This window comes from Oreochromis niloticus, linkage group LG23 (genome assembly GCF_001858045.2).
Source record: "Oreochromis niloticus isolate F11D_XX linkage group LG23, O_niloticus_UMD_NMBU, whole genome shotgun sequence".
In the NCBI taxonomy this organism is placed as follows: domain Eukaryota; kingdom Metazoa; phylum Chordata; class Actinopteri; order Cichliformes; family Cichlidae; genus Oreochromis; species Oreochromis niloticus.
In genome coordinates this window covers 42,679,438-42,693,631 of record NC_031986.2, presented here as the reverse complement: position 1 = coordinate 42,693,631, position 14,194 = coordinate 42,679,438, and the positions used below count along the sequence as shown (strand labels likewise).

The 14,194-nt window shown below is 39.7% G+C and overlaps 1 protein-coding gene across 3 annotated transcripts in view; it reads left to right on the top strand.

The window, feature by feature from the left end:
* The window catches only part of trabd2b (TraB domain containing 2B), a 68,424-nt gene that overhangs the window by 42,504 nt on the left and 11,726 nt on the right, over positions 1–14,194 (top strand). For 2 of the 3 annotated variants that reach the window (XM_005479071.4, XM_003440039.5), the window contains one exon: positions 4,193–4,367. In XM_005479071.4, the coding sequence (XP_005479128.1) occupies positions 4,193–4,367 (175 nt within the window). Of the gene's footprint in view, positions 1–4,192; positions 4,368–10,037; positions 10,133–14,194 lie in introns of those variants that run through there. The other variant, XM_025903249.1, reaches the window with a different exon arrangement.

Here is a 14,194-nt window from a genome sequence, read left to right as displayed (position 1 = left end):
CCTCCTCCAACGTCTTTCCTAACATAGCCTTTGCTCCTTTGGTGATGGTCTCTTAATCAGTCTTCATACCCAGCTGTCAAGAGGCCATTCGGTATAAAGTACACGCAGACACACATGCACACATACCTACACATACATGTGGTAGACACAACATGTAGTGGCTCTCAATCCATCTCTGCCCTTGAATGCAGATTTGCTCAAAAGCTCTCCTCATAAGTCAATTATGCTGTGTCAACCTCCCTCACTGATCCTTAAGTCCCATTAAAGCCAAAAGACCATGTAACCTCAACTCACCGCTCGACTGCAGAGATTCCACATCATATCCACTAGAGACACACACTTTATGAAAAAATACACACATCTTACTGTACACACAAATTCACAATGCCTTTACAATTGAGCGCTGACAAATGACATGCGATTGCTTTTTTTTCTCCTTCTTTCTATGTCTGTCTCTCTCATTGTCTGCTTTTATACACCTTTTTTCTTCCTGTGAGCCATGAAGGGCTTGTTAGCCAAAATTTCACCTGCAGTTTAACTCATACCAGTTTGCCCCTGCTCCTCATGTCATAATAACATGTATTAACATTCCCCAACATATGCTACAGCAATCAGACGCCTGACTTCAGAGCCCACTTCTGTAGCCTAATGATCTATTGCAGGTTTGTGTGTCTGTGTGAATGTGAGCTGTAAAAGGACAGGTGTTTTTTGATAGATAGGACTTAATCCAGTGGCCCCCCGCACCGACACCCCTGATGCTCTTTCAGCTCAATCTTCCTCAAATAAGAAAGAGGCCGATGGCAGGCCAGAGACCACAACTGAGTGGAATGGTGTAAGAGAGGTTAATGTGTTTCAGCATTCAACTGGCCCCAAATTTGTCAGAAAAACAGAGTACAAGTGAGACAGAAGAAAAACTGAAATGCAAAAGAAGTAACATGAATGCATTCATTTAAGTAAACACATTAAAAAAAATGAAGAAAACAAAAGACATAGGCAAAAGTTACCTGGAGATGTAAACCATCAAAATGTAGACTGATGTGCCAAGATGAAAAATTATGTCTCAAAGGTTTAGTTTTCCACATCTGTTATGTTTCTGCATAATTTATATGGTAATATATGACTGAAAATGTTCTTAAATGCCGTATTACTCTGGGTTGTCCCTACAAGTTGTTATTACTTCAGTGCCACGATATCATCAGAGCTACAAAAAAAAGAAAGAAAGAAGAGAAGAGATTCAAACAGCTGAATCCGAAGGGAAAGGAAAAAATAGAAGTAAACGGCTGGCAGGATATGTACGAGAACATGAGTGCAGAGCAGTACCAGTGGTGGGGAAGGGAGAAAATATCTTGCTGTCACTCTGTGTTTCCTGTGGACGTTGGGATGGAGAGCAGCTAATGGCTTTTCATGTGATAACTTATCTGCGTTTACCGTTACACTCCTACCTTGACCCCTCTCTGACCGAACCCTTTTTCTTTTCTTGTCTTGAAACACTCACACGATCCTCGCTCATCAGCCATGAAGTCTTTCTGCACCTTTTTCTTCAGCTCTCTCTTTAAACTTTTCCATTACTTTCTTCCAAGTCTGCATTATTTTATTTATGAATCGTGTAGAGCTGTCAATCTGGATAAACCTGCGTCATTCACCCTGACAAAACACAGAAAAGGCCTTGGGCTACAGATAAAAGTGTGAATGCACTTTTGTTTCTTTCTGCCTTCTTTTTCTACTGCTGGGTTCTAACAAAAAGCACATATTTTAATTCAGTGGCATACAAACCGTTCAAATTTAATCAGACCCTGAATTTGAGGGAAAGGTTCTTTTCTTGATCTTTTATTCTAAAACTGTTTTCACACATAAACTTTTCATAGTTTATGAAGAATGAGGCAAAGATGTTTTCCAAAGCTGTCCTTTTTCACATGTAGCAGACATGAAGAAATAGTCCACTGCGCTGCGGCAAATACACTGTGTGATTTAACTAAGGTAGCTGCCTGGATAGATGTATTCATGTATGACGCAGTGCACATGACACCAATTTACCAGCAGTATATGAAGTATTGTTATTATCTGCTTGGTTTATACATCACTTCAGGCCAACACTGTACAAACTCTGTAGAAGTGTTCTGGCAGGTTGAAAACAACAAATGTATGATTTGACTGCGTGAGACATTTGAGTTCTCACATGTGGCTCCGTCTTGCGAGACCTAGAAAAGATCAGGGCTTCAGTACATGTGTGGAAATAGCTTAGGTTTATGGACAGCACTTAAGGAAAACTTCCTTTCAGCACCTGGCCTTTATTTTTACTAATATTACAATATAACAGTACATAAAGAAATATCGCCACTGCAAATGGTAGTACATGATGAAGTTTATCACATTTGTAAAATATATTTACAAAAATCTCCATAACTTCCTGAAGGTTAATGAAGCAGTGAAGATTTGTTTTTTAGATCAAAAATGATCTTGCTTGTGGATATATAATAATAGTTTGAGACATTTATAGAAAAGCAGAGTAATGTATATTCCAACTGTAGACTATGGAAAAAATGACAAACCTCTAAATCCTGGCATGAAAAAATGTTTACTAATGGAAATGTATATTTGTGTAACAAACAAATGAAATTTATCCAATGTTCTGTTGTAAATTAAGATAATTGAAGTATCAGTCAAAACAGACTGAGACGGTATGACTGAAAGGAAACATCATATAGATTTTGGATGGATTCTGAAGAGCACCTCGTTCACATGTGGTACAATAAATCCCCTCATGTATTCAGGCCTGACACACACACACACACACACCCTAATTTACACACCATTTGCAGCTGTTCTACTGTTGTGTAAACTTGTAGCTCAGTTCTAGACAGCAATAGTATGCTTGCATGAGTGTTCCTTGTCACAGTTAAATACAAATCCAGATTAAACACATCTGCATATGTGTAGAGAGAGTATGAAAACCAACCTCTTTGTTTCTACATTCCCACCATTATTTAAATCTGTCCTACTTGACAAGTAAGATTGGGCTATATACAATGACTTTGTACAGAACAGACTGGAAGATATAATAACAAACTGTTAGGTAATGATTAGTTTATATTAGCGTGACTGCATAGTAATCACTTTCTTAAGTAATTAAATCAGCCGCTGAGTGGCACAAACTGCTAACAACTTTACTAACTAAATAAAATCTTCATCACTTGATGTTTCTCTGTTGCTTACACTGTGTCCTCTGTAAGTAAAGAAGAGATTTGAATGAATGCCTTATAATTAGACCCTTAGTAAATAACCAGCCAAGGAGAAAAGCCTTTCCATGGAATTCCAATTTTCTTGTAATGGCAGATTTTTATTTACCTTGGAATGTAATGAGAGATGATGGGAAAAAATCTAGCTCAATAGGACAATAGTACTTACATTTACAAAAATATCTTTATTACTGTCAATGTGTGATAGATCTATAGAGGGAATCAATCTAAAAGATGTATTCAAGTCATATAAGGAGGGCGAGATACAGAGAGATACATTTTCTATCCTAGGGCTTAAGGAACTGGACATCTCAAATCCTGAGTCCACCTCCACCCCCCAACTCATCTTCACAGATTAACGACCTGATGAATCCACTGATGGAGGAAAAAGTGGAACAGAGCCAGGTCTCTCTGTCTGTCTGGCTCCTAATGTATCAAACAGTAATTAAACACATTTACACTTCACAATATATCGTACTAAGGCATACACACTTGTAATGTCTTTCAGTCAGTCAGGCACACACACACACCTATAAACACATTTGTGTAAACAGTGTTCGTCATACATGCACACACACACACACACATACACACACAGAAATGTTTCACCTAAATACACACCCAGATGGCGCTGACACTTCTCCTTCCCACTCCTTCATTTATTAATGCTTTCTTATGTAAAAATCAGTCTACAGCGCAGGGCGTTGCGCTGGTCAGTTTCTGTCAAGCTGTCACATCAGAAACACTTCTGGCTGCCAGGTGTCACACTCACATGGGCACCAACACCACCATTCCGCCCTCTTCTTTCTTTCCATCCCACTTTTCTTTAACGCTCTTTCTTTCTTTTTATGTTTTATTTAAAATTTGAGTGATTCATTTACTATTAATTCTGCTTTGGATTTTTACCACAAAGGCTTTGAAAGTCCTTTTTCTCACGGTCTTTTTCTTTCTTTCAGCTGCCTCACTTCATCAACAGCTCTTTGCCAGCTCATGACCGCATGACGGCTCAGCAGATTGACAGCTACTTCCGCCAGGAGCTGATCTACAAACGCAATGAGCGAATGGCACGACGAGTTTCTGCACTGCTGCAGAGAAATCCCAACCAGACTTACTTTTTTGCTTTCGGTGCAGGTAAGACTCTTAGACAGGACCATTGGATTTGTAGGATAGTATCGGTTTTAAGCTGCAGAAATCATTTTAATGTCGTAGGAACTCACACTATGACCTTTGACCTGCTGGTTACGAGATTCTTCTCTATTCTACATGTTGAGAGCAACTCCAGGGAGTATACTTTTGCATGTAACTGAAAAATGGAATAGATCAGGTTTACTTTGGTCTGGAACAGAGAATCTGTCAGTTTTAATGTGTGTTTACGGTGAACAAATTTGCTCTCTTTCCTGCTTGAAAGCAAAACTGGAGAAAAAAAAGCAGGACAATAATAGTGTACAATAGTTCCCAGATCTCTGGCATTCAAAAACTGTGAATCTGTCCAAGTGTACACACACGTGCACACACATACACAGAAGTCTCAATTACAGCCAACTCCCATCTCAGAAATGAAGAAACTGTGAGTTGTTTGTTTCAATTAGCATTCCTGGCTAATGCTGGTAATGTTTCCTGAATAGTGTAGTGTGTGTGTGTGTGTGAGAATATACAAACACATGTGTTTGCCCACAAAAACAGGTGGTGGGTGGGTATCTTTGTTTACTGTACGGCTGTGTGCCTGCGTGCATTTGAATGTGCATATGTGCATGCACGCGAGTGTGTGTGCCACAGTGAATGATTAATACTGAATGCCTAGCTCCTTCCTTTGAGCACTGTTACTCCCTCTGCTCTTTGTGCAGTTTGGACAGGGCCATTGTTGCACCATCCAGCTGCTATGTGTGTGTCCGTGCAGATGTGGCTGAACACTGTAAGTTAGTATTTGTGCTCAGACTCTGTGGAGAAAGGAGTTTCTGTAATATTACTAAATAATAAATGGTGTACATACATGAAGAAAAAAAATATATCAGTGGCATGTGGTGACTTTTACAAAAAGACAAGCAAAGATATTGCATTTTAGTCTCCCATCAGTCATCCATTAAAGAAAACATGTTTATCCACAATGTGAATGTACTGTTAATGGGGAACACCCATAAATGCCCTACAGAGATGCTCTACAGATTCTAGTGGAATTGGAGGCAAGCGGAGGAAAGCTGAGACAAATTGCTACCACAAGATGGCAGTAATTTAAAGGGTGGATGCAAACGAGCAATGACAGACACTTATGGTGTCTATATTTAATTGTAGATTTCACTGGGCAAGCAATGCCCACCTGCCTTGCCCCGACAGAACACGACTGGTATATACAGCAGTCTGTCATATCATTAAAAACCATCTGCCTAACATTGTGCAGATCCCTTTGTGGTGCTAAAACAGCTTTGAAGCCTCGGGGCATGGACCAGGGAATTCTGAAGGCTGTCCTGTGGTGTCTGGCACAGGATGTTGGCAATGCATCTTTTTGGTTGTGGATTGGGGTTTTCATGGAAATGCAGGGGTCAATCTCTGGGCTCTTCTTCTTGTTTCTTTAGCTATTTCTGAGCAGTTTGGCAGGTGTTACATGTTAAAGTAGATCTAAGCTTTCTCAGCAGAACATTGTGTTATAAAGAGATGTCATTCACTTTACCTGTCACAGTTTGTAATGTTGTGTATAGAAAACACTGAAAAAGAGTGAGAGAATGTAAAAACTATTTTCCAACGTTTGAATGAACTTCTGCCAAGGCACATATTTCTAAATTCACCATCTAAAATGAGTGTTTTTCACAAAGGAATTCCTCGACATGAGTTTGTATACAGTAACGAAATGAGCAGAGGGGCAGTGCTGAGAAAATGATGGTGTTCAGTAAAGAAGCCATCTGTAACTAAATATGTCAGCATGTGTGGCTGAGTGTCAGACTAAGCCAGCTTACATTAAACAGACTACCAGCAGTTCATAGCAAGAATTCTGAATAAGAGTAAAACACTGGTTTGCAGCACATAAAACTGAAATTATTCATCCCTCACTGCTTTAATGCTATATAATAATGCTATTTATTATGTATATATATCTTTTCCAGGATGTTGAGGAAAATCTGGGTCTTAAATTATCTCAGATAGTTGAAGCCACCATTATGAATTTGCATGTTCGGTCTATTAAGTAAATTAAAATAAGTTTTTAATACAGCTTTATGCTCAAGATTAGTCTCTATTAAACATTTTGTGTTAACAATGTGTTCCGCATGGCCTAGATAGATATGAGGTGAACATGTGTTTCAGGTCACCTGCAGGCTTTAGCCTTGTGTGTAACAAAGTGACAGCAGGTGTGAAGTGATAGGAACCATTACAGTTAGACTGCAGGGTCCACACACACATACACATTCCACAAACATGCATACACTAAGATTCATACTCAAACAGGGCAGTGGACATGTATACAAGTGCATACTTTATAACATGTACAAATAAGCGCATTGACTCACACATACAATAAACACAGAAGTCTCAGTCAAGGCTTTGGGGAAAAAAAACCAGGTATCAGTCAGTGAAAACCATATATATGTATGTGAAAGAGCAGGGGAAATTCCTGCTGTATGTTCCGTCAATTTGCTGTTCACAATCTGTATGTAATTAGTGTTTGATTTATTATAGCAGCAGCTAATTATGTGCTCGTACTAGAGATCCTTTCTTCAAAAACAGTGACACTAAATTGGAAATACTGAGTAATTACAGTATGGAATTTTACAGGACTGTTCTATCCGTCACTATTACAGAACACTTTTGATCAATTATTACTAACTTTTAGAGAAATCTGTCAAACCTAGCACAGTGGAAGCCATAAAACATAGATGCTATTTGAAATGTAGATAAATATAGTATGTGTAAATAAAGGGGAGTTCAAAAGGCCACAAAGTTATACAATACTGTTCAAAAGTCTTAAGCCACCCCCACTTTTTTTTATATTTTGTTTCCAAGGGACCAGACTTTCTGGATTTTCTCCAGGTAATAGTTCTCCAGGCTTTATAAAGGTACTTAAAGGATTTTCTTTGCAAATTGACTGCTTTTTCACTGATTTTCAGTTCAGCCCTTGTACCTGACCTTTTTCACATCAATGTTTTTTGGTTTGTTTGTTTTTTTATGTTGGGCCTAAAAATTATCTACAGCAGATCAACAACTCCAGTAATGTTACAGTAGAAGAAAAAATCCAGCAGATGCATCTCTGACAGATGAATCTGACCCTTCAGATGATGCATCTGCTGGTCACTGAGGTCTCAGTGGAAGGGTCGCTGTCAACAAGCCATCATCAACATGTGCTGGGGAGATCAGGAGAAAGGAACTACACTCTATAAAACACAGTGGAGGCTCTGTCATTGTTTGGGGCTGAATTTCAGCCAATGGTTTTGAGGATCTTGTCAAAATTGGTGGACTTATGAATGCAGAAAAGTATCGTCAAATTTGGATTCACCGTGCATTAACATTTGGAAAGTGCCGGACTGGCAGTAACTTTATTTTCCAGTATGACAATGATCCCACACACACTGCCAGTGCAGTAAAAGCATACTTGGGCAGAAAAACACACAATGGAAGACTATCAGTTATGAACTGGCCTCCCCAGAGCCTGGACCTCAACATTATTGAAGCAGTGTGGGATCATCTTGACAGAGCACAGAACAAAAGGCAGCCAATATCAAAAGAAGAGCTTTGAATGTCCTTTAAGAATCCCAAACTACTATTCCTGAAGACTACTACAGGAACCCTATAGGAGAGTTCAGGCTGAGTTAAAGAATGAAGGTGGTCATACTAAATGTTGACTTTAAAGCTCATTAAAACTGTACAAACATGAGCAAACATACATGTTGGCATATGTTTCAATAAACTGCTAGACCTATTTCCAATTTTCCTAGAAAAATATAAAGAAACGAGGGATGGCTCAAAACTTTTACTCAGTATTGAGTTTCAAAGAACGTTATGAAGACTAAATATTTTCCACCGAAATATTTCAATAATATCACCACACAAATTTTTACTCTTATAGTGACAGGCCATAAATACTGCTACTAGTGACCGCAACTAATAAGACTTTAGTTCTGTTTTCAGGCAACAAACCACCTTTCTCAGAAGGCTTCCACATCCTCATGTCTTATATCTGCGTTCAGGATATTGACTCATGTCTTTACAGTCCTGTAACTGTCCCTTTTAGTCCCAGTTTCCCACTGGTTGTAACCAAACATGAAATTTTATCACTCAGTGTTGCCAGAACGTATTAAGTGACGACACTGGCTCCCAGAAATTTGGCCCGGCCCACATTTCCCTTGAAGATTTTCAAAACCTCTTGAGGTGAGCAGGCCTGCTTTTTGAATAGTGTTCTGCTTATGGTATAATTATAATCTAACCACAGACCATAGTTTGAGTAATAAAGGGAAATTAAGAAGACAGGGGGGTGTGAGGGTTAAGATTATCCAGACATAAAAAATAAAGACAGCCCAGGGAGATGAATTACAGCTACTTTCAGGCCAAGCGTGGGCGTGCAATAATGCGATCACATAAAATCCAATCTTTATGGTTAGATCTCAAAATTCACATTAACATGATGTGTTTGAAACTGAAAAAACTGAAGGCAGTGGACTATATACCTTACTTCACAGCATTTTTTTTGTGGATGACAAAATGGAATAATCTTAACATGGAAGTGTTTCTGACAGAGCCATGATGTGTGCTCATGTCTGTTCATGTCGAGCGGGTGTTTTCGTATTTATGCTTTACAGCAGATAAATATTAGGAGCCGTTTTCAGCAGCATTTGCCTTGGATCACTTACTTCTAGCATTAACTATGTCTAGAATGTAGTGGACAAACAGAACTTGTGTGAGAACGAGCAAGGGCACCTCTCAGGTCAAGCCCCTCTAAAGTTACAGATGTCATAGTTATTTTTTTTTCTTTTCACAGGGTAATTAAAGTATACGATGTGTGTATTAAGTGGTTCAGTCAGGAAATCCATCTCTGCTCAGCTCAGCACCTTACCTCTCAGCCTCCCCCAGGCCCTTGCTTTCACTGCACACCTACACCTTCCTGTAGTACAAATGCCTTTACGGATAAAATGTACGCTTTTTTAACTGCAAAAAGATTTTTTTTTCCTCTATTGCTCTGCTCTCAGTTTTGAATTCTGCACACACATCTGCGAGTGCATGTTATAACGGACATTTTTCATTTTCCTCACTTTCAGAAACAGGTTATTCATGTAAATTCCAGCAGGCATAATTGAATTATCCCAGGCAATATAAAAGAAACTGACTGAGAGGTTTTACTGTCTCACTGAACCCTGTTGGGCCAAGATTTTATGATATCGGTGGTTGATAATGACGCCTCCAAATAAACAATTCACAAAATACACCTACATTGTTTGATTCTTAACCAATGACTGTACTGTAGACATATAATACACTAATAACACTCATCAGTAGCCTGTTTTCAATGGCAATACATATTGATTATGATTAACGCTCTGTCTTTTTGATTAAATTTACCATTTACTGTAACTATAGTATGTATATATTTCCCCCAGTGAAAACAAACCCACAAAGTTTTGCAAAGTTATCTCAAAATTTGGGGTAATTATATAAAAATTTCAAGTTAGGTATCTCAAAATTTTGATCTACTAACTCAAACTTCTAAGATAACCCAAAACTGAGCAAATATCTCGACATTTTGAGTTAATAAGTCAAAAATTCGAGATAAGAACCCAAAATGTTTATTTTGACTGACGGATAGCAATATTCTTTTTTTTTCAGTAGCCAAAACAAGCTTCCAAACTGAAACAACTCTATCGTCTGCACACAGCCATAAACAACCAGAGGAGTCTGTTCAGTGACAGGTTGCTTCTCCCAAAGTGAAGAACCAACAGACTTAAAAACTCCTTTGTCCCACACGCCATCAAACTGTTTAACTCCTCTCTGGAGGGGAGAGGGAGGGGAAACAGGAGGACAAAGGAGGGGGGGACAACTAAGCTGTAGTGCCTTTTCACTGTGTGATACTTTTTGTTAATATCTAACGGTGCAATAGACTCACAATACTCGAAATGTGCAATTCCCTTGTATTCTTATTCCTATTTATTCTATTTATCCCTTTTGTATACTCTGTATTTATATATGTCTCCGTATTTATATATGTGTATATATGGTATTCTGCTCACATTCTGTAACTTCTGTTGGTGCTGTGCTATTGGAAACCAAATTTCCCGGAGGAACCCACCCGAGGGATTAATAAAGTTTTATCTAATCTAATCTAATCTAATCTAATCTAATCTAATCTAGGCTGGTTCTAGCTGTGTGCAGGGGGTAGTTCAGCATAGCCAAACAGTTTTGCCAGTCAAAAGAAAAATCATTTGGGGTTTTGGTTAGCTAGTGAAAAAAAAGCAGCACAGTAAACCTAAGTATTGATTCTAACATTGGTTGGACAGCCTACAGTCCACAGTCTCCCACTCACATACACACACATAAATGTTCTAGAGCAGTTCCATTTTACCTGTTGTAGATACTTTTGAGACGTTAGATATGTGTCCTAACTTCCAGCCAGCGTCTGCAGGTCCAGCGTCAAAGTGGACCTGCAGTTATTGCCACTTCAGCATTGGCTTCATTTTCCAGCTCTGGAGGTTTCCCTTTGGCAAATGTCAAACAGAGTTTTAGCTTAACTTAGTAACTCTGTCTAACTGAACTCATCATGCTTTCTTCTTTCCCTCTGTCTCCTCACCGTCTCCCATCCTGCTCCTAAACACCACTATAGTCACTGCTGTTCACTATTACTATCAGTATTATGTAATAGGGACCAATCACGGGCACCCACTGTAACATGACGTAGAGTTCTTTGTAAGGATCAGTAAAAGCATCAGAGTTTCCCCCATGGATAAAATGACACAGCAGCCCCAGATGAAAGCAATAAAGGGAAAGGCATACCCACAGACAAGTCATACACACAGAATACTTGGTCTGTTGCTATTGCAAACAGATACAAACCTTAACTGTTTTCCATCACTCATTCGGCAAAATGCACTCTCTGTCGCCTGCCTCTCAGTCACACACAAACTAAAAACATACACTTAAGCAGACTACATGCAGAGTTATCATTTGTGCTGAGGAGTGCTGTGAGAGCATGGCCGTGTGTTGTTCGAGCTCTGTGGTGTGCTTCAGCAGGTTTTCATTTGCCAGTTCCCTGGCAGCCGCTGCCCGTTCTTATTAAAAACATCCCGTGGAATTTCCTGACGCTGCCACGGCCTAGACACCACTTCGCACACATACACACACTCACACGTATGTTTATGTTTGTGACACAAAGTCCCATGATCTGCAGATATTTATCACCCAAAGGAGCAGTTACTGTCAAAAGTCCACATGTAGTACTGTTTGTTTTGGAGTCTGAGCCACTTTGGATCTGTTTGCTGAAAGTTGATTTTTATGCGTATGTTCTGATGTGCAGACCTATAATAGCCCATTGTGCAGGCAGACTGGACCCATGTGTTTTGCAGTCACTTGTGGTGTTGTGGTGTCGAAGTGATGACTGAGGGAGAGAGCCTGCCTGGCGTGCATGTCATTTTGTCTCTGTGGCTCTTCCCATCTTAGTCCGTATCTGTTTTTCTCAGCCTCTTCCCCTCATCTGACTGTCTCTGCCTGCACACCCATCTGTCTGTATAGCTCTAATTTCATCTTTCTCCCCAGCTCTCTGTTCTGCCTCTGTCGTTCTGGTCTGCACTGTCAGTCCTTTCCATCTGTTGCTCTTTTTCCTTTATTAAACCAACACCATTCCTTGATGCTGTCTATCTCCATCTTGCCTCGTACTGTCTTTCCTTCCACATAGTGCGGATCTATTTTATGAAGTGACAGACATGCCATGCTTTGGATGTTGTGTGTGTATTTTCTATTCTGTGGAGAAGACAAATAGGGAGGAAGAGACAGAAAGATATTAGAAGTGCTTCCTTGCTGACAGTTTGGGCCTAGCACACATTTAAATTTATTTTTAACGTCCGCGTGGTTTGTTCTTGAAGCCAACGTTGTTTTTTAAAGGGTCATCTGGTGGATGAGCACAAGGATACTTATTCTTTCCTCCTCAAAGCCAGATAACTTTAATCCTTAATACAATTCAGAACTAAACAAGGATCATTTTTCGTTTGGATCTCTTAACTGTGACCAGTTACAATAGCATTCAGCTGCTGTAGGAACAGAGTAGGCTCTGTTGTTGTATCCATGTAAGGTTATGCCGTCTTGTAAATTTTCAGGAATGTAACTCTGTGAGTTTGCATGAAAACATCTTATGGTAACTCTTAACTGCACTGGCTGCATTTCTCATCGTAATTAAATCAGTATAGCTCATTAGCTTGTTCAAAGATTACACACTTCATTAGCAGCTGGAAGAACATCCCACTGCCTATTAAGAGCCAATGACTTTAATGCTACGTTTCATAAACACGTGAATGGTTCTTTCTTTGATCTTTTGAGTGTTAAAATTGACCTAAATGCACACAACAGAAACTATGTAACCCCAGGAATCCAAGAATATTAACGTCCCCGTTTAGAGACTCATAATGCTGCAGGTTTTTCTACTTGGTGAATGACTATATTCACTGTTATCCTAGCTAAAAAAACAGATCTGATTAAAACATTACTGCAGAAAATTATTTTCTATGGCCTTTATGGTCACCAGATCTCGATCCCGATTAAAGACATGGAAGATTTTGGGCCACAAGACAGACACATAGTGCCAGGCCCGTAATATCTATGCCATATGAAATATGGGAATCATTAATAATGCGATGGAGATATAGTTAGAGAGGCAAGATTGGGAGGGTTTGGACATGTGCAGATGAGGGATGTAGGCTATGCTGAATATGGAGCTGCCATGCAGGAGTTAAAGAGGAAGGCCACAGACAAGGTTCATGGTTGTTGTGAAAGAGGACATGCAGAGGACTGGTGTGACAGAAGAGGATAGGGTGAGATGGAGGCAGATGATCTGCTCTGGTGACTCCTAAAGGGACCAACTGAAAGACGAAGAAGATTTTCCACTACCGACATTAAAACACTAAATTAAAATGTACTTTTTGGTATAATTGTGTTCTTGTCTGAGAGTTTTAGAGACCTGTAGAAACATGGGTTTACCCTTCAAATACACACCAGTGTTGGTGCATCTGAAATGCCATTTGCCTGTTTGCCACAGTGAATAACTTTGGGATTAGTGTCTTGCCTGAGCCAAGAACCAATCAGCTAAGTAAAGAGAAACGACATCCCATCATTACTTTAAAAACTGAAAGTCAGCCAGTCTAGAAAATTGCTCACACTTCGAATGTGTCCCCAAGTGCAGTCGCAAAAACCAGCAAACGCTACGATGAAACTGGCTCACATGAGGACCACCCCAGTAAAGGAAGACCAAGAGTCACCTCTGCTGCTGAGGATTCATTCATCTGAGTCACACGGCACCTCAAATTAGAGCCCAGATAAATGCCACGCAGAGTTCCAGTAACAGACACGTCGCTACATCAACTGTTCAGAGAAGACTGTGCAAATCAGGTCAAATTGCTGCTAAGAAACAACTACTAAGGAAAAGCAACAAGCCGAAGAGATTTGTTTGGGCTAAGAAACACAAGTAATGGACCAGTGGAAATCTGTGCTTTGGTTTGATGAGTCCAAAGTTGAGATCTTTGGTTCCACCCAACGTGTCTTTGTGCGATACAGAAAAGGTGTTCTATACATGCATGGTTCCCACCATGAAAGAATGGAGGAGGAGGAGTGATGGTGTGGGGTGCTTTGCTGGTGACACTGTTGGGAATTTATTCAAAATTAAAGGCACACTGAACCAGCCTGGCCACCATATCGCATCCTGCGGCGACATGCCATCCCATCCGATTTTCCTTTAGTTGGATCATCATTTATTTTTCAATAAATGATGAGTGATGGAGTGCTGC